This window comes from Sciurus carolinensis, chromosome 7, assembly GCF_902686445.1.
Source record: "Sciurus carolinensis chromosome 7, mSciCar1.2, whole genome shotgun sequence".
Classification (NCBI taxonomy): Eukaryota; Metazoa; Chordata; class Mammalia; order Rodentia; family Sciuridae; genus Sciurus; species Sciurus carolinensis.
This window is the reverse complement of record NC_062219.1, coordinates 46,801,778-46,822,399: the sequence shown is the minus strand read 5'-3', so window position 1 is coordinate 46,822,399 and position 20,622 is coordinate 46,801,778. Positions and strand designations below refer to the sequence as shown.

General features: G+C 37.0%; 1 protein-coding gene across 5 annotated transcripts in view; it reads right to left on the bottom strand.

The window, feature by feature from the left end:
- Positions 1-2,760: 2,760 nt before the first annotated feature.
- The window catches only part of Ros1 (ROS proto-oncogene 1, receptor tyrosine kinase), a 133,673-nt gene continuing 115,811 nt past the window's right edge, over positions 2,761-20,622 (bottom strand). For 4 of the 5 annotated variants that reach the window (XM_047558203.1, XM_047558199.1, XM_047558200.1 and 1 more), the window contains 5 exons: positions 19,396-19,493; positions 18,974-19,177; positions 17,818-17,952; positions 9,265-9,428; positions 2,761-4,060 (listed from right to left, as the gene is read on the bottom strand). In XM_047558203.1, the coding sequence (XP_047414159.1) occupies positions 3,750-4,060; positions 9,265-9,428; positions 17,818-17,952; positions 18,974-19,177; positions 19,396-19,493 (912 nt within the window). In that variant the 3' untranslated portion in view covers positions 2,761-3,749. Of the gene's footprint in view, positions 4,061-4,153; positions 4,251-9,264; positions 9,429-17,817; positions 17,953-18,973; positions 19,178-19,395; positions 19,494-20,622 lie in introns of all 5 variants that reach the window. The other variant, XM_047558202.1, reaches the window with a different exon arrangement.

Here is a 20,622-nt window from a genome sequence, read left to right as displayed (position 1 = left end):
ATTATCTATCTCTCTATCTATCTGTCTGTCTATCTATCTATCTATCTATCTATCTATCATCTATCATCTATCTCTCCTGAAACTAGGACACCATCTTCTGCCCATAGACATCAGAACTCAAGGTTATCTGATCTTTAGACTCTGGGTCTTATCACATCAAACCTCCTATCCTTACCAATTTCTCAAGTTTTTGGCCTTGAAATTAGAGTTATGTCATTGGATCTGCTGGGTCTGAAGATTTTGGACATGAACTGAACCATGCTACCAGTTTCCTTGGTTCTTCAGTTTGCACATGGGTCTTACATAATCCCTAATTTTGGGAACCAATTCCCCATGAAATTCCTATCTTCTGTGTATCATCTATTTTATCTATCTATCTCTTTATCCACCCAATATTTTGGTTCTGTTTCTCTAGAGTACCGTAACAGCCTTCTACTGAGCATGGATGCTCAAGACTGGCTGCTGCCCATCTATTCTGCCCTAGGAACAAAGTGCTTTATTAACCATCTTCACAACTCTTTATGGACAAGTGCCTTTGACTGCCTCGCCATTATCATGCTGAAGTGGGTCCCCTGGCTTCTGGTAGTCAAGTGAAGCTATCTAGTCTCTATTATTTCAAGACTTCATGAAGCCCAGCTTTGGGACCAGCTATGGCAGGTAACCATTGCTAAGCTTCTTAGTGATTGCTTAGAAATGCCCTCTCATCAACAGTCCTTATGACTTTGGTGAATTGATTGGGGATCGGGTCTCCTGGCCTCACATAATATGCCCATACCAGCATTCTCACTTCCCTCAACCATTTTATTCCTTCCTAAAACTTCTTATGGGGAAATAAAATCAGCATTCATTGTCTCCAGACATCCAGGGCCACTGTAGCCACAATTTGCCTCATGTCTGTGGGTCTTTTCCATGTAGGTTAAATCTTACATTCCAGAAAACCTCACCCAGTAAATGAATTCTTGCTTATCTAGTCTTACCTTCCCATCCCATGGTTCAGGCACCTTCAGAATGTAATCCCAACCTTATATACCTGGCTCCTGCCAGTGCATTTTAGCTAATGCTTGGAACTACTTCAGGATATAATCTCTTTCTTCTTTATCAGACTCAGAACATTCTTAAGATATGCTGGAATTTAATTCTAGTTATTGACCTGGCAGTCAGGAGGGGAGGGGAACACACTTATGTTTTCTGGTTGAGAAGAGGCCTCTCTGGTTATTTACTCTACAAAGTTTTAACTCTTATTACACATACTCTGAGGGATCTGAAGGGTCTACTGAGTCAAGATTCTTGGAACTTGTTATAGTTTGGATATTAGGCATTCCCCAAAACTCCTGCGTTAATGCAGGAATATTCAAAGGTGAAATGATTAGATTGTAAGAGCCATAACCTATCAGTACATCTTAGTTTTAATAGACTGGGTAGAAACTGTAGGCAGGTGTAGGAAGTGGATCCCTGTAGGCATGGCCTGGAAGGATTCATCTTCCTTACAGTCCTTTCCCTACTCTTTCTGCTTCCTGGTTTCCATGAATAGAGCAGCCTCCCTTCACCACACTCTTCCACCATCTTAGACCCAGAACAATGGAGCCAGCAGAACCTAGACTGAAACTTCTAAAATGGTTTATTTAACTTTACCTCCTCTAAGTTGCTTTTTGGGGGGGATATTTTGGTTACAGCAACAAAAACCTGACTAATGCAGACATCCATCCAAATACCCCCATCCTGTTTTACAGGATCCCAGGTTTGTCAGCAGATCTCCCTTGACTGAGCATTTAAACATCTAGAGCTCTGAAACACTAGTGAATGCTGAGTTTACTCATAGATATTTGTTTGTTTGTTTGTATGTCTACTCCCCCAAATAGCATACTAGAATATAACCTCCATCAAGGCAAAGGCTTGCTTTGTTCATTGCTCTACTTCTAGCTCTTGCAACTGTTTGCTGCATAATAGGCATTCAATAAATATCTACTTAAGGAGTGAATAATAAATTAATTAATCAGTCTATAAGGGAGCAATATAGTATATCCATCCTAAGAGATTTTATGTAGCCATTAGAAACATTTATGTGGAATTTTCATGGATAGACAAAGCATATGCAATAATGTTAAGTGAAACAACAACTTGAGTCATAAAAATATGCTCACATTGGAGAAAGAAAAGCTGAGTGGTGGAACCTGAGTATGAGGACCAGGCTACATGTCTGCCTTCTTCCCAAAAGAGGTGCCAAGGGAGCAAACAGAACACAGCTCCCACTAGAACAGTAAAGGTGGAGCAGTTCCTCAATGAAAGAAGGGGCTTCATTTCCTGGGCTAGCCCAAAGAATGACAGATGCCCATCAAAGGGTCCCCAGAGCTGAAAGAAAACATCCTGCCATGTTCAGGGCAGTATCAGATGTTGCAGAGAGACAGGGAATCCTGGACCTTAAATTAGCGGTTGTTCCCCCAGAACTATGAATTTGCTTCTCTGTGCTTATATTCAGCCAGCCATCTGTGCATGTTCTCAGGTAGTAAGCAAATTAAAAGATTAATTGTCCAAGGTGGAAACAGATATGTGGTCTTCTTCTACACTAGTTTTTAGCAAATGTTATAATCAGAATGTTCTTACTGTACACATCCTGTGAATAACACACAAAATAGTTACATCAGTGTCATTGTTGAAGCAAAAGTGTTGTTGTTGAAGCAATTGGGACTTTGAGATTTAAATGAGTAACTCCAAAAAAAAAAAAAAAAATTATCAGTTTCAAGGCAGAGCATTTCTCTGAAGAATTTTTAAAATAGTTCTCATGTAGGTATTTATTATTTTGTACCATTATTAAAAATCACATAGTTTGAATTAACATTATTTAATCACATATTTAATTTCAAGGATAATATGATCCTAGATGCAATCTTAAGGATTTTATGTATAAAATAGACATGGCAAAGAAAAATAATCTTTTTTTCTTTCTTTTTCTTTTGTTATTGTTATATTTCTGCTTTTACTTGTTTGGTTTTTTTTGCAGTGCTGGGGATGAAACCCAGAACTACACATGCTAGGCAAGTGCTCTACTACTGAGCCACACTCCCAGCCCCCAAAACAATCTTTATATTAGTTAATTTTCATAATAACACACTAGTCACAGGACAATTTTTATGCAATCCAGAAACTGCAGAATGCTAAGTTTTAAAACTCAAAGATCTTCATGGTCCTGTTTTCAATACGCCTGAAGTTGCTATTTTAAGCCTCCAAAATACAAAAATTTTACAGTCGTGATTAAAGATAGTTTATTGGAGTGATAGCTTTCCAGTGAGTCTCGTATCCCCAATGCTGGCTCCTCCTGTGAATGCAGACATCAGCAATCATTTCCTCAGTTCCCTTTGAGATAGTCTGTAGCTGAGTCGATCCCTGAGCATGCTTCCTCCTTCAGGTCCCTGAACTGACCTATTTCTGTCTCAAATTTTTTTAATTGCAGCCCAGGCTGAAGGGTGGGTGATGTTCTCAAGGACTGCATGGAGAGGGACAGCAGTGTTTTGTTTCCAGACTTACTGTCTCTTCCTGGGCTTTCCACACACATGGTTATTCACCCCATAATTCCACTGAAGGTTAGGCTGTGGGTATAGGGATTGTAGCGAATGAAACCAAATGACTCTCGGAACCCGACTAGAACTTTCATATTAAATCAGAGTCAGACCACCACCACATCTATCATTCTTTTCTCTCTGTGACCACTAAATGGATGTGTTTCTCTCAATTCTATTTCCCAGGCAGTGCTATTAATCAGACCCATCTCCATATCCACTGTGAGCGAGACAGGCATAGTTCAGGCCTTCGAGCTTGCCAGGAGGGCAGTAAGCCACTTGTTTTTCTTGGCATAAATCTTTGTCTGCATGTGGTTCCTTCTCTTCTTTCCTCAGACCACAAGATTCAGATTCCTTGGGGCACAGAGGACCCTCTGAATTTTCTTCACCTTGGCTGCTTTCTGTGGCAAGGACCATATAGTTTAACCCTTCTTGGTTCTTGGTTTCCATTAAAGCAACTGGCATAAAGTCATCTGAATTCAAACTAACGATATTACCATCTTCACCTGTGAAGAAGCACAAATGTTATTCTAGCACCTATTCAATTTCCTCTATTTGTAATAATACACAGGTTGTATGAGAATTATGACAACACCAACCTTAGACATCTGTTCAGCAAACATTTATGAGGACCACTAAGTGCTGGGAAGACAAACATAAACAAGGTATGCTGCCTGTCCTTGAGGTTGCACCAGTCTAGTAAGGAAGCAGCTATGTTACTATAGAAGGAAACAGGTACTTAAATAAGGGTCTATATTAAATACAGTGCGGATGCAGAGGTGATCAACTCTGCCTTAACAAGTGGAACAGGTCATGGTCTTTGTGCCAGAAGTTAGGTGGTTCCCAGATAGCTCTTTTTCTAAAATACTTACTTCATCCTGCCACAGCAGCTGAAAAATCTACCTTAAAAGATTTATTCCTTTTAGACTTAGCAACTTAATTACTTATTAAGATAATATTCACTGAATGCCTACATAGGTCAGGCTGTATTCTAGGTACTGATGATAAAAGTTGCTGCTTACATTTTAATGGGGAGAGACAGATAATAAACTGCTAGACAGCTAACACTGTCGGGTGTTGAGAAGCATTATGAAGGACAATTTGGCAGAGTAAGGGGCAAGAGAATGATGGTGGTGGAAAGGGGCTATTTTAGATGGGGCATCAGCAAAGTGCTCTTTTATGAACTTAAATTCTAGTGGAGATCCAAATTAAGTGAGAGAATTCACTATTTGCCTATCTTAAGAGGATCTTCTAAGGGAGAGAGAAGGGCAAGAACGAGAGTTCAGAGGCAAGAATAGGCTGGAGTGCATTGAGGAACAGCCAGGCAGTCAATGAGGCTGGTCCTCCTCAGCCTTCCCCCTGGGTTAAGCATCATATTAGCACTAATTGACTTGTAAAACTGGCATGCTTATGACCGCAAAAGGGAATAGATATGAACCTAGGAAATTTTGAAGACAGGGTTAAGGAAGAAAGAAAATGACATGAAACATTAATAACTGTTATGATCTCTATTAAGGTTGTTAGCCCCTTTAGAGCACTTACTATCTACCAGACATTATTTTAAACTATCTACATATGTCAACTAATTCTATTAGTTAGGTTCTAGAATTGACCCCAAATAACAGACAAGGAAAATGAGGCATACAGGAGTTAAATAATTTGTGAAAGGTCACTCAGCTGGAATGAGTCTGTATCCTCCCGACAGGGTGGGTAGAGTTGCTGTGCTGTGAGGAGGAGCCATGTGGGCAGTGTGCCCTATAGAAGTCCTTGGGAAGCACAAGAACTGGATGCAAATGGGAGACGGGGAGTGACTGGCAGCAGGAAAATGGGCAACCAGAGGGTGACTGGCCTTCTTCACAACTATGCTCATATAACTTTGCTTTTGTCTACCTAATAAGTCACATGTTTTCAATTCTGTGAACATGATATTCAAATATTTCAGAGTTACCATAAGTGGTATACTTAGTGCTCAATTTCCATTTCCATAGGTATTCCCCTGTGGGACAAAATGCGTTCAAAGGTTGACCTTCTCACACAGGGAAGTATCGGAGGTTCCATAGAAACCTAAAAGCAGAGCTTCTGAGACATATCACAAAATTCTAAGGAATCAAAAAGATACCTATGCAATATAAAGATCAATATAGGAACATAAACTATGAGAATTGCTTGGTTTTTGTTTGTTTTGTTTTGTTTTAATCAGTGCTTTCCAATCTTTGGGTATTCCTACCTGGAAGAGAAATTTATAAACAGAAGTATTGCTGTCTTTTCATGAAGTACCATTTTAAAAATCAGAAGCATTTAAGTAGATAGATGATAGTCCTTCCCTTTCTCCTCATCACCCTTCCAGCAAGAGGACATCATGATGTGCACCCTTAGTGGGTGAGGCCTGCTGGCCTACCTTCTGCACCTGGCCCTGATGTGCACCCAGGTGTGGGTTACTTGGAATTAACTTAAGTTGAAATAGGGGAAAAAATGAAATAATTTCAAAGGATTAAGGGCTATTTTACTTGTTTAGTGAATTTAATGGATATCCCTGTTTATCATGTTCCACACTTGAACTACAAAATTTATTGTCTTATAAGAGGATACAAATTATATCCCTGCTCTATATCATGAGGTGTGTATTTCTCTGCAAATCCTCCATATTGCTGAAGAACAAGATGGCCAAGCGACAAATGGGGCCTTTGGGCATCATCTCATTTTCCTCTTCATTGTTCAAAAACATCATAGATCACATGAATCATTTGAAAAATCCTTTCAAATCACATACATAGTCAGTGTTGTAAAATATCTCCCCCATAGGAATAATTTCATCAGACACCAATCCGTGCTGGAAACCTGTGGAGGTACCCAGCTGTTATGGTTATTTCCAACAAGTACTAGTAGTCATTGAGAAGCTCCCAAGAATAACTCGCTATGTGTGGTAGTAGCAATAGAAAATATTTTTAAATGTTAGGAAGAAATAAGATTTTTAACTTTAAATAGTCCAGTAGCCCATGATTAGGAAAATTAGGATGTTTTTAAAGGACTTAAAGAAATTAGACTAAAGAAAGTTTAAAATTTCAACAAAAACTTACATCTATAATATAGGTCTTCCTGCCAGCTACATCAGTGTCAACCTTTAACCCATTAAATAGTACATTGGAAAATTCCTACCAGAGCATGATTTTAATTTTTTTTGTCTGTTGAGTTTTTGAAAAAATAATTTTTTATAAGAGATAATTTTTATCTTTGCAAATTTTCCTGCCACGTCAGAGAAAAAAACATTAGCTAACTATTTCATTGGTTCACAGCACTTACAGCAATATTTAGTAACTTGACCCTGGCAAGCTTTCAGCAATTAATACATCTTCTTGTTGCATAAAGAGCTTATGAGAGACAGTGGTAATGGGAGCGGGTTGTTTTGTTTATTTTTGCTTTAAAACTATTTAATAGCCCAAAGGTCAGATCTTAAGGCAGATATCCTGGGGCCACGGGGGGAGGGGGGGCAGAACTTGTGCTCAGCAACCTCTTTAAGAGGAAAATATTAAAATAAAGGTTTCCGAGTAAGACAGGGTATTTACAGACGAGACATATGCCGGCTGACTGGCTATGTTTAGAACAGCAGAGGAGCATTTAGATTTGTTTCCTGTGGAACTCTCTGGGACTGATGAGGTGATGTTTACACAAATGTTTGGATGAAGTCACTGGGATATTTTTACTAGATGCCCAGATATGTTACTAATCTTTTCTCTCTATCCCCTCTCTACCCATTAGGTCAGTAGGACCATAGGATAGGCATGGCTCCCTATAATCCTAGGGTGTTTTATTTAAAAAAAAAAAAAAAAGTACTTCCAATGACTTTCTTGTCTTCTTACATATTTCCCACAATAACAATAAAGCAGATACCTTATTTCTTTGTTAAATATGTTCAATAGTCTGCAAACCAATATTATTAAACATATTCTCTTTTATTTAAAAAAATATAATTAAGTTTAGACTCACCTTGCAGGAACTATTCCACTATTTCTATCCTTTACAAAGATTTCAAACTCTGTCTTTCATTATATTTCCTCTGTCTTTCCTGACTCTCTGGTTCAGTTACACTATTATCAAATTTTTAGTATTTTTCATACCTCTTTTCATTCCTTATATTTAGGATTTATGTTTGTTTGCAAATAATAGAATAATTATTGCTCTTTTACTAAAGTCATACTTCTCTCATGGCCCAGAACTGCTTATTTCTTTCTAAATTATCATACTTGGATTATAATCCCTATTAAACTCTTCCTATATCATTATTCTGAATATCTATGTCAGTTTCTGTATTTTTAAGAATAGCATTTAGAATTTTAATTCTTAATGCCAACAGATTGGCACCTAAATACACTTGGTATAACCAGGACAAAATGGTGTATCTTTTCCAGCAGGCCATGGGCAAGAAGTCATTTAATTATACCTAGCTGTGCAGCACACTGTTGATAACACCATGGGAAGTGTGTAGGCTATTTCCTAACCATGACCATGGTTATGTGGTGGCTGAGAGCAAGGACTCAAGAATGGAACCAAACTCTGGCCCCACCTCAGCAGAGTAATCAAGGGAAAATTGCTAAACCTCATTTTTCTCATCTGTAAGACTGATAATAATACTTCATAGGGCTATTGGGAGTATTTAATAAGTAAATCTACATAGCTCAGTAAATGGTACATAAAAATACTAAAATAAAATTAACTAAGATTGCAATTAAAAATGGATTTTGTTCTGTATCTTTGTTGTATCACTTGTTACCTTTCTCAGCTTCATAGGTGAACTAAGTGATACAACATGGTAAAAAGATTTCACCCCAGACCTCCAAGGGTCTATGAAACTTTCTGGTAGTGTCTAAGATACAGATAAACTCCCAGGTCCATCGTGGCAGTCTTTGTGATTTTTATAAAATGTATTTTACATACTGGAAGGAAAGGATTCTATGACCAAAGAGTTGAATTTTAAAATGAAAGGCAAGTCAACTGTAAAAATCCATACATCCCTCTGGAAAGCTGTCTGTCTGTGCAGCATTCACCTACTCCATCCTTCACAAGCCCTTGTCCTTTGGGTTTCCATGACAATGCTCCCCTGTGGCTTTCCTCTTTCCCCTTCTGGCTTCTCTCTACATGCCCACCATCTTTCTTAGTCCCTCATAGTCACACATACCAAATGATACACATTTTACAGGAAAACATACAAATAAAAAGATATTCATTAAAGTAATTAGAATAGTTGCCTGGCTGGGAAGGGAGGAAATAGAACAGGAGAGGAATATGGGGACAAAGGGACTTAACAAATAAACAAGAGAGAAGCCCCACATAGGCCAGTGATGATAATGTACCATAGATGAAGAGTCTATAATTAACCCAACTCTGCACTTGAGGTCCAAACTAGTGTAAGGAAGGGAGGAGGAGATGAACAGACCTCATGAAAACATAGCCTAGCATGTTAATTCTCCTTATTATCTTATAGTATAAATTCAGGGACATAGTGCTATCTTTTAAAAACAAATTTTAGTCTACAAAACAAAATAATTTTCAAGAAGGAAAATCATTTCATCATCATCACTTAATTGTGATGACAATGGTTCCAGTGTGCTATTCTTCTTACCTACCCTAAAGTATCTTCCATGCACATTCCATTTAATCTTGATCAGTTCACATGGGGAAAAAAACTAGAAAATGCTTGAAGAATCAAACTTACCTTCAAAGCCTTCATTTAGGACTCCACTGGAGTTTGCCTCATCTCTGCCCTGAGAAGTACTATTTAAAGAAAAATTTCTGAATAACTGAAGCTGGTCTTGAATTTTCTGGAAAGTAGGCCTTTCATCAGGTTCTTGAGCCCAGCATTGGGTCATTAAATTCCACCTGAATATGCAGATAAATACAGGAAAGTAAATGATGATTGGCTATCATTACTGATAACCCAGGTAAGGTCATTTTAGAAATGAAAAACTTTGAGTTATTTCCAATTTTTCATAATTTATACAAATGAACAAACAAAAACTTTGGATTCAAATTTATGAGTGGCTTACAACACTACCTTTAACAGATAACACCTTTATTTTGAAAAAATGACATTATCTCAACAGTTATTGGCCCAGATAAATAGATGGAAAGATATTGGAAATGTCTACTACACATCTTGAAATTAGCAGCTATAAAATTATTGAAGAAGTTGAGGTTTAAAAGACATCATATGTGGACACTGATATTTAAAACAAAACTAAGATTTTCTCCAGCTATTTAGTGACAGAACCAGAGGTGGAAACCAGATTCAATTCCAGAGATTTTACTCTTTATTATACTGTCAGGTTAGTTGAGAGACTAAGTTCCCCAGATATTCATAACTAGTTGATTACACATTATCTTTTCCCTAATGGTTGTCTAAGAAATGTCTGTGTGACCCTTTTAACTAGTAATATTCATTAATTCACTCAGCAAAAATTTGTTGGATACTTATTTTACCCTAGCACTGCATCAGGAGCTAGGGAAGCAGCCTTGGGACTCCCGTTCTTGTAAGTAACATATATAGTAAAAGAGAATGACAAAATTTGTCATGCTAAGACTCATATAAGCAGGAAAAAAAAGGATAACTCTTCATTGTGTGTAACTAATTATATCTTTCTCAGAGTCTCCATCAAGCAGAAGGTAGTTAACTTCATTTAGTACAATGCAGTTTATAACCTAGTCTAATTCACTATTTTAAACAATCTTTGTAAGTAATAGATAATAACTCAGTCTTTCATATTTTCAGTGTATTCCCACCTCTTCTCCCCTCCTTTCCAAAATGATATCAGGATATACACCAGGTAAGAAGCTTACGAGATGTTTAGTGGTACAGTTAAGTATCCTTTAAACCCCACTGTGCTCTCTGACTCTTCAGTAATCTCAGTGGCTGATCTAGAATTGATACAGAGTAGCTGGTCTGGTTCATCCTGTAGACTCTGCCACTACCAGCACTCCATAAACTTTTTTTTTTTTTTTTTTACAACAACAGATACAATTTATTAGGCTCCCATTACATGCCAGATCCTGTGCTGGAGTGGTATATTGACTCTTTTTTTTAATTATTTTTTTATTTTTAAAGACTGCACTTTGATTCATTGTACACAAATGGGGTACAACTTTTCGTCCCTATGTACACGATGTAGACTCATATCATTTGTGTAATCATACATGTACATAGGGTAACAAAGTCTCTCATTCCACCATTTTTCATACCCCCCTTCCTCTCATTTCCCTCTATGTAATCTAAAGTTCCTCCATTCTTCTCTCAGTCCAGAACTCCCTACCCCTGTTATATATCATCATCCACTTATCAGGGAAAACATTTGGCCTTTGATCTTTGAGGATTGGCTTATTTCATTCAGCATGATATTCTCCGATTCCATTCATTTATCTGCAAATGCCATAATATTATTCTTCTTTATGACTGAATAATATTCCATTGTGTATATATACCACACCCTCTTTTTCCATTCATCTGTTGAAGGGCACCTAGGTTGGTTCCACAATATAGCTATTGTGACTTGAGCTGCTATAAACACTGATGTGGTTGCATTACTGCAGTATGCTAATTTTAAGTCCTTTGGGTACAAACCAAGGAGTGGGATAACTGGGTCACAAGGTGGGTCCATTCCAAGTTTTCTGAGGAATCTCTACACTGCTTTCCAGAATGGCTGTACCAATTTGCAACTCCACCAGCAATGTAAAAGTGTGCATTTTTCCCCACACCCACACCAACATCTACTGTTGTTTGTGTTCTTGATAAAAGCCATTCTAATTGGAGTAAGATGAAATCTTAGAGTTGTTTTAATTGGCATTTCTCTAATTACTAGAGATGTTGAATACTTTTTCATATACTTATTAATCGCCTATTCGTCTTCTTCTGTAAAGTGTCTGTCCAGTTCCTTGGCCCATTTATTGATTGGGTTCTTTGTATTTTTGGTGTAAAGTTTGTAAATTCTTCATAAATTTTGGAGATTAGTGCTTTATCTGTAGTGCTGTGGAAAAGATTTTCTCCCACTCTGTAGGCTCTCTTTTCATATTATTGATTATATCCTTTGCTGATAAAAACCTTTTTAGTTTGACTCCATCCCATTTATTGATTCTTGCTTTGATTTCTTGTGCTGTGGGAGTCTTGTTAAGGAAGTCTGATCCTAAGCCAACATGATGAAGATTCGGGCCTACTTTGTCTTCTATTTGGTGCAGGGTCTCTGGTCTAATTCTTAATGACCATTCTACCAAAGGCACTATATAAATTCAATACAATTCCAATGAAAATCCCAATGGCATTCCTCATAGAAATTGAGAAAGCAATCATGAACTTCATCTGGAAGAATAAGAGACCTCAAATAGCCAAAACAATCCTGAGCAGAAAAAAGCAGGAGGTATCACAATACCAGACCTAAAACTATACTACAGAGTAATAGTAACAAAAACAGCATGGTACTGGCACCAAAATAGACAGGCAGACCAATGGTACAGAATAGAAGACACAGAGACAAACCCACATAAATACAGTTAACTCATACTAGACAAAGGAGCCAAAAACATACAATGGAGAAAAGATAGCCTGTTCAAAAAATGGTTCTGGGAAAACTGGAAATCCATATGTAGTAAAATGAAATTAAACCTCTATCTCTCACCCTGTACAAAACTCAACTCCATAAACTCTTTACCTCCCATTGCCACTGAACACTTCCTCCCTTGCCTCTCTAGGTAGAGGCTTCTCTGTGACTTTCTTGTGTCCTACACCCATTGACAAGAGTAGAGAAATCTATGTCTGTTCCTGTCACATGCTCATGGTGTGCTTCTTGGAAGAATCTCTAACTTTCAACAAAATCTTAACAGTATATAGAAAGTGGAAAAATAAGTTTAGAAGTGCAAGCTAGACTGTCTTCATCTGGACATAACATTCTACCTTCTTAATAGTGGTGGATCTTCCCATGAAAAAGTGGGGGTCCCCTGCTCAATGACCTCTTATCATCCTCCCAAAGTGGAAGGCAATGGGGCAGTTGCTCTATGCCTTTGGGGTTGCCCACCTAATCTGTCTGAAGCCTGAACAGGACTGAGGACCTATATACCCAATACCTTCACCTCCCCACAACTATCTATGGAGTTCTCTACTTTCTACATTTCCACAGAGCTTGTAAGTAGTAAGTTTTCTACTCATTTCTCTTTTTTATTAGACTGTCCATATATACAGTTGTAGTTTATAGTCATTCACACCTGGTACTTAATACGCTAACAAAGAACTAAAGGACTCTACATAACTCTCTCCCTTTCCAAAATTTGGTGTTCACATCTACTAAATTTACAAAAATTGTCAAGCACCCACTCTCCTCTTTTCATTTTGCTGTAACTATGAAGCAGATTAGGGCAGAGAGAGGAACTGATAAATAAATAAATTGAGAGGTATTTTAAAATATTAGTTTTGCCATACTGAAATAAAAATAAATTATTCAAATTATGTTAACTTCTTTTAAAAAAAAACTTAAGAAAATAAACATGAGTTCTAATAGAGATGGAACATTTTTGGTAAGTAGCTCACAGAAGGTCCCTCTACAGAGATGACATTTAAGTTCAAGAACTTTGTAGGAAAATAAGATACTAGTCATGGGAATAGGGTGTGGATAGGAGTCAGGGAGCACACTAGAAGAGGGAAAAGCATGTGTAAAGTCCTAAATTTGGAAAGAGCTTGGCACAGTTCAGAACCTGAAAGAAAGCCAGTGTTACTGAAGTGCAGTCATTGAGGGGAGAGAATGAGATGAGATCAGAAGAGAAAGGTGAGATCATGCAGGTTTCCCAGACCAAGTAAGGAACTGGATTTTATGTCCCTACAATGAAAAGCTGTTGAAGGTCTTAAAGAAGGCATGCTCTTTATGTTTTCCAAGGATTACTCTAGTTTACAGATAAACAGTGGGTTGTAGAGGGGCCAGTTGGAAGCTATTAAAGAATACTAGATGAAAGACAGTGGTGGTTTGAATTAAAGTAATGGTAATGAAACTAAAATAAGATTATACTCAATCACTGGGTGACAATAACCCAGAAATCATCATAGGTATTGCATCTAAAATAACTAGTATCTATGGGGATTATAATCTTCGATCTCCTATAATGTGGCATATGAACTCCACTGATACTTACTCCACATCTTGACAAGCACCTCAGACCATTAGCATATCAGGGTATGATAGGGAAATCTAAACATTGGCTTTTTGTTTTTTGTTTTTTTTTATATATTGGTCTGATGACTTTTCATATGTATTACAAAGAACTTACAGTCTGATTATAGAATACCAAACTTGGCTCCATTTTTACAAAATTAGAGTCTTAGCTGAAAAATAACTGAAAGACAACCTCATCAGTTGCATTTTTCTTTATAACCTGTGCCACTTAGAAACAAGGATGATACACAGATCACAATGAAGGATTATCAGACTTTGAGGTAAGATATAAAAACTGATATCAAATCATGGAACTTAAACCAATAGTTAAAATAGAATGTTGATTTCTAATCTCAGGGTCGCCCTGAGATTTAAGAGGTGGAAGAAAAGTTTTGTAATTATCCACCAGAAGCATATCTGAGAATAAAGTTATGATTCAAAGATATCACCAAGATACAGATAAAATCTCTCAAGACTTGACATATTTAAATTATGAAGATTTTACTTACATTATTCATTTATAACCTGTTTCATTCTACAAAAGTTTCCATATGCTCAAGAAGATCATGAGGAAGAAAGAAAGAAGGAAGGAAGGAAAGAAGGAAGGAACGAAGGAAGGGAGGGAGGAAGGGAAGAAATAGAGGAAGGAAGGGAGGGTGGGGAGGAGGAGAGTGAGGCCAAAGAAGTCATCCTTTTGCTGACACTTAATCACCTGCGCTTCACCCTTGAAAAGTTCACTGTACCCTTGAAAAGTTCTGCCTTTTGTTTCATCTATGTAATTCATTTAAGCAGTTATTCCTAATGTTTTTCATCTTTGGAGGTTTTAGTTACATTGAATCCAATCACTACTCTTAACTTCTTGACGGCAAAACATATGTTCTGTTAGTATGTAAAACCTTTCAGTTCCACCATCTGGGAACAAATAAAGAAAAAAAAAAAGAGTAGCTATATAAAATATCAATCATCTAAAAGTCAAGAATACAACCTGTGCTCTCAAATAGCAGTAAGCAAGCAATGGAATAAAATTAAGAGACTTTTAAGAATTTAACAATACTAAGGACAGCATTTCTTACATCTTTCAAGTAAACTGACAGCTACTCTAGCTGTGGCATAGGGGGATCTTCCCTCCTATCATTGCTCAGTATCTTGCATTATACACTGCACTAATTATAGTTACAAATGATCAAGGGTATTACTCAGGTAATAGTCTAAATAAACTTGTTGGTCCTTTAAGTTTGTTAAAATTGACCTGATTTGACTGTTCTAGTTCCACAAAAATATGCATTTATACTTAAAGTATCTCATTTATCTAAGTATCCAGCTTCAAATTCCTCCACTCATTGTATGAACTCTTTGTTCCTCTTTGCCTCAATTTTTATTTTTCAGAATAGGATGGGATTCATTAGCTGTGTTCAATATTAACCTCTATGCTTATTAGAGTCCTTGGATTCAGGAAGCCATTGACATTGAACAAGGGAAAGCTCCATAGCATCTTTTAGTGTTAAGGGGGAGGTATTTAAACAAAGCTCATAAAATACATATCTCAAAAATTCCCTTACCCATTATACCTAATCTTGGAGAGACCTAATTAACATACAATTGTACCTATTTAACATACAGTTGTACCTGTTTTTTCAGGAATGAAAATAAGATGGTGAACTTCCTACATCTGAGAGACCCTCCAGTAATTTCAGTGGCTGCTGTGACACATCTGTCATAGAACCCCACAGAGCTCTCACTTGAGGTAGACTGCCCTTTGATCCTGTTTCTTCTCAAGACTGGTGTGGTTGTTGTGCAAACTAAAAGCTGAAGAAAAGACTGATGACTGGGCTTTCCCCTCCTGTACATCTGAGCCTAGGAGAGAGGGCAGGAATGCTCTGAATCCCACATTCCACTAATAGCTCAAACAGCACAGCCATCTATGGGCTCACCTGACCCGGAGTGCATCCAGGTGCTGAGTATTTAAGCAGTGAATAGAAGGTGCAGCAGGGCTCAGTGCAGACTTTCAACCTCTAAGCTGGGCCTGTGATCTCAGAGGACTGCTTCAAATAAAAATCAGTTCCCTCTGTACTCTAAAGAGAGTAGTTAATCTTTATCATGACAACTTAAGGCCATGTCCAGATTGAATGGCATCACCAAGAGCTCCATTTCCTAGCTCAGCTTGTTTTGCAGGTTGGCAGTGGATCTTAACCCTTCCTGGGGCTCTGCAGAGTCATGCAGCACGTGGAGGGATTAGAGTATTGCTCCCTTTTTTATTAATGACATTGAAATGAACTTTAACACCCCCAGTGAAAATTTTGGTTTCAAGGAAACTGTATTTTTATAAAAATTAAGGTAATAATGTATTCAAACATGAATTATTCAAGAGAATACCAGATAGAATATTATTTTTTCCCACTCCTAATCAGGAAGACTTTGTTAGCACTTTTGTAGCACTTCTTCTTCCTCCTCCTTCTAGTTGTATTTGTGAGTACTTTTGATGGAACAAAATTCAACATACCTACATTTTTCTGCATGCAATACAGCAATTTATTACTCATCTCCATTCTTCACAAATAAAATAATAAATACATCAGTCAAAATGTATAATTCAACATCTATTCCTCAGGTGCCTGTGCAAAAATATTGCATGATTATGATGAGGTACATTACCTCCTCCTCAGCGGGACATGTCAATAAAATTTTAAGGGCATAAGAAAAACTGTGCAATTGGAATTTTGGGATAAATTTCTGAGTGCATGAGAGAAGTGTTAGAATGCAAAATAGTGATTAGTTTGATGTTAAACTTTATTTCATATTCACGTATGCTGATTGGTTTTTTTTTTTTTCCTTAAGCCATAGGTGAACGTTTTCTAATTTTGTATAATTTCTTCTCTCTAATTTACAGATTTTCTCCATGTCTCCCCAAAAGGCTCATGAGTAATGTTTTTAGGCACTGTTACCAAATTTGATCAAGTACATGCATATCTGATGTCTTTAAAAATATCCTAGAAGCTGTAAAAGCTAAATCAGAAATGTGGTAATTCATATATTCTCCTAGCTGGAAGATTTAAGCAATGCAGAAACATTCACCAGTAGAACATCCAACCAAGGTGCCCAGCTCTTAATCATCTGTTGGCTCAAGGCTGAATAATCCTCTAAATAACACAACATAGTCAAGGCAGTACAACCATGGTGTGCATCCGCATACTGCTAATTCCTTTTGCACTTGTCTGTACCACACAGTTTAGCACTTTATTACATGTTGGCTGGTCACCCAACTGCACCGTGTGTCTTTTCATTCAAAATACATTCCAAGATGTGGAAGAGCTATGGCCCTAGTATAAAGACATCTGTACTCCACACAATCCTTGGCGTGGTATTGTGTGTATAATTGAGTTATTTGGTTATTTGTTCTTTCAGAAACTCTTGAGTTTCCCTCTTGGGTAAAGTGTCAAGACTTGATATTTCTTCTGAGGTTGTTCACAGGAGGCAAATGAGTACTCAGAATAATAACCTGGGAATTTGTTTTGGCTCAGAATGAGACCAAAATCACACACTCTTCTGGGGATCACTGTTAGAAATCAATAGTGGCCAGGATTAATTTGATAGAGTCACTAATAGTCATTTTGTGTTAAGTTCATAAACACATCACAATATGTATAATTTTTAGCAGTACTATTTTGCATGGAAGATTATCAGTTATATCAAAAAGGGCAACTCTTTAAAAGAGTATATTCCTATGTAGTAGTCTTTTAATTAAGATATTATCCAAATCACATCTCCCAAAATAAAATGAATGCATTCATGTACACAAACACACATGCATACCTATACATAAACATGAAGCTTGTGTTTATTTGTTAGAATTAACTTGCCAGGAGTATAAATAAATCCTACTGTCCAAACGTTTGTATCACATGCATATATAAATAAGAAGAAACCATAATGTGTTTAGTAAATTGTCACAATCAATAGACATGTTATGTGGGATGCACAAATATATAAATTCCAGTTTTTAATTGAACATGCCATACCAATGAGGCCTAAGATTGTGCACATTTTTTTGGCGGGAGGAGTGCGCTATGCTAACATAATTAACTTACAGATCATCAGGACAATTTCTTGGTGGTTCCAGTCTCCCTCCTGTTTGTACATAGTTTAAAACATCAAGGTTGGAATGAGCTGGATAAGGTTGGTGACCAAGAGTTAAAATCTCCCAAATCAGAATTCCAAAAGACCTAAGGACATAAAAGGAGTGGCTTTAATTATACTTATTACAGACATCAGGTTTACAATAGCTTCTTCAACATCATTATTCCTGGGACTATGTGGTCTACTTTTGTGATTGACATTATTGACCTCATAAAAGGCAAATAGGAGACTTGGAAAAAAAAGTTGAAACTTAAAAAGGTAGCACAGAATACTGCACATGGAGCAATACTTCAAACATAAATAGGAAAACTTAGTGGGGGCACATGCACACACATGCACACACTCATGCATGCACAACACATACACACAGACATGTGTGTGCATATATGCATGCACACTGTTCCTCCTCCTGGCTAAAACTCTTATTACAGATTCGATTGTACATGGCTTTCAGAGCATCAGTATGTGGACACTCATGTGGGGAAAAAAGAGAGCATATCACTATTTCTCACATTTGTTGGATAGAATGCTGGTAAACATTGAAAGAACCAGTTTTATCTCAACCACAATTTTGCCTAGGGCCTGCTCAACTTAAATGTCACTGGACAAATCTTTACATTTAAGTAGCTCTAATCAAAAGTTGGGAGTCAATGAGAAAATGAGGACTCTTATTTAAATAATAAAAATATATCCAAACCTCGCTTTTTTGAAGTCCATGATTTAAAGTCTACCTGTGAATCCATCACCAAATAGCCTAAAATAGCAGACTTTTGGGCACATGTTTGGATATTAATTCATAAGGATAAATTTGTAGTTGTCATATACTTATACACTTGTGGAGAGTAATAAAATACTTGAAATAAATCTATCTCTTTAGTATACGATGGAAAAATAAAGGATCAAAACTTGATTGGAGGAGGAGTGTAAGTGACAGAGACCCAGGATAGTTACATGTTGACAACCAGATTTCACATTAGCTTGAAGAAAATCACTTAACCTTTCTGGTCTTCTGTTTTCTCACATTTAAAAGAAAAATAGGATTAGATGTTCTTTCTGACTGATGTTTGACACTTCTGCCTGCATTTCTCTGGGTCCCATTAGGCTCACCATACATCAGACTGAGTAGTGAAGATTCCATCCATCAAACTTTCTGGAGCCATCCACCGAACAGGGAGCAGGCCTTCCCCTCTCTTTCTATAATAATCATTTTTATAGATGTCCCTCGCGAGTCCAAAGTCCCCAATCTTCACTATCCGTAAAGGACTGGTATAGTCTTTCACAGAGACAAGGCAATTCCGAGCTGCCAGATCCCTATGGGAGAAATTATATTGGAGAACAGACAAGTAACCTTGTAGGTAGTATAGAAGAGAGACTTCTTACAGAAATATTGCTGTTTTAAAGGAATGAAAATGTGTAAGTATCTTGTGTGATGTGCTCCAACTACAGATAATATGGTACTAATGTCCATAATAACTTTTTAAACAATATATTCCTCTTTGGGAGAGCCTGTATCCAGAATATCATTATACCTGTGAATGAAGTGCATCTGCTCCAAGTAGACACAGCCTTTTGAAATATCTACACACACATCTACCAGGTCAACCAAGTTGAGTAAAGGACCATGAAGCTGTAAGAAATTAAGGAAAAATTATTAGTACATTTCCAGTTTGCACAAAATATACACATATAAGTGTGACAATGTGGACACATACATACATATTCATACACATATTTGTATATGATGTTCTATAGGAATTTCTAGTTATGTTTACAGTAATTCAAATAAGAGAAAAATGTTTTATGTGCTTTCTATCAAAACATACATAAATGGAAGTCTATATTTATAATAAGGAGATTTGATATGGGATCTATGGAATCTTCATAGGAAAAATCTCAGAGTATAAGATCAGACAGACCAACATTTGAAAACTAATTCTGCTACTAACTACTTGTATGAACTTGCTCAAATTGTTTAATTAACCAAGTAACTTTCTCATATGTAAAATAGACATAGTAATACTGACCTTAAAAAATAAAAATAAGATCTGTAATATGTTGGGGCATAGCAGGCTGTTCTCATGAGTAGTAATAATATTTAATCAGTTCTACTTGCTTTGATTATTGGCCCTATCACTCTAACATGTCAATCAGGACTATGGACTTGTTCATGAAATTGAACAGCAATACTGTTGTCAGGTCACAGATTACTCTTGGCTGAAAAAGAGCAAGTGTAAATATATACTAGAGCAAAAAACAACTAGTTGCAATGATCTCCAGGTGAAAAAAAGGCAGACAAAAATTTTATTCATAGCATATGAGAAAAAAATCAATGTTCCTTCCTGAAAGCCATGGTCATATATTGTCTATGCCTTTCCATTTTCCTGCAATTAGCTGGCTTGGACTTTTATCATCCCTAATCTGATGCATCAATAAACTTCCCATCTCTTCAGTCTCCTATGCTTCTATTAGATCACCTTGTTGTGCCCACTTCCTGTAAATTTCATTATTAATTCCTGAGTATCCCCTGCTCCCCACCCCCTGTGGCAGCTCCAGACTACACCAGCCTCTCTCTATGATTATTTTACTTCCTCTCACAATCTTTTCTTCAGTCATTCTGGGTTACTTGCTGTTCCTTATACTTTCTCTGCATTTCTCAACCTCTCTTCTTTTTTCCCTACTATGATTTCTTTTTCTTTGAATGACCTCCTTGTTCTTGATTTCCATCCACATCCTTTAGTGAGCATCTCAAATGACTC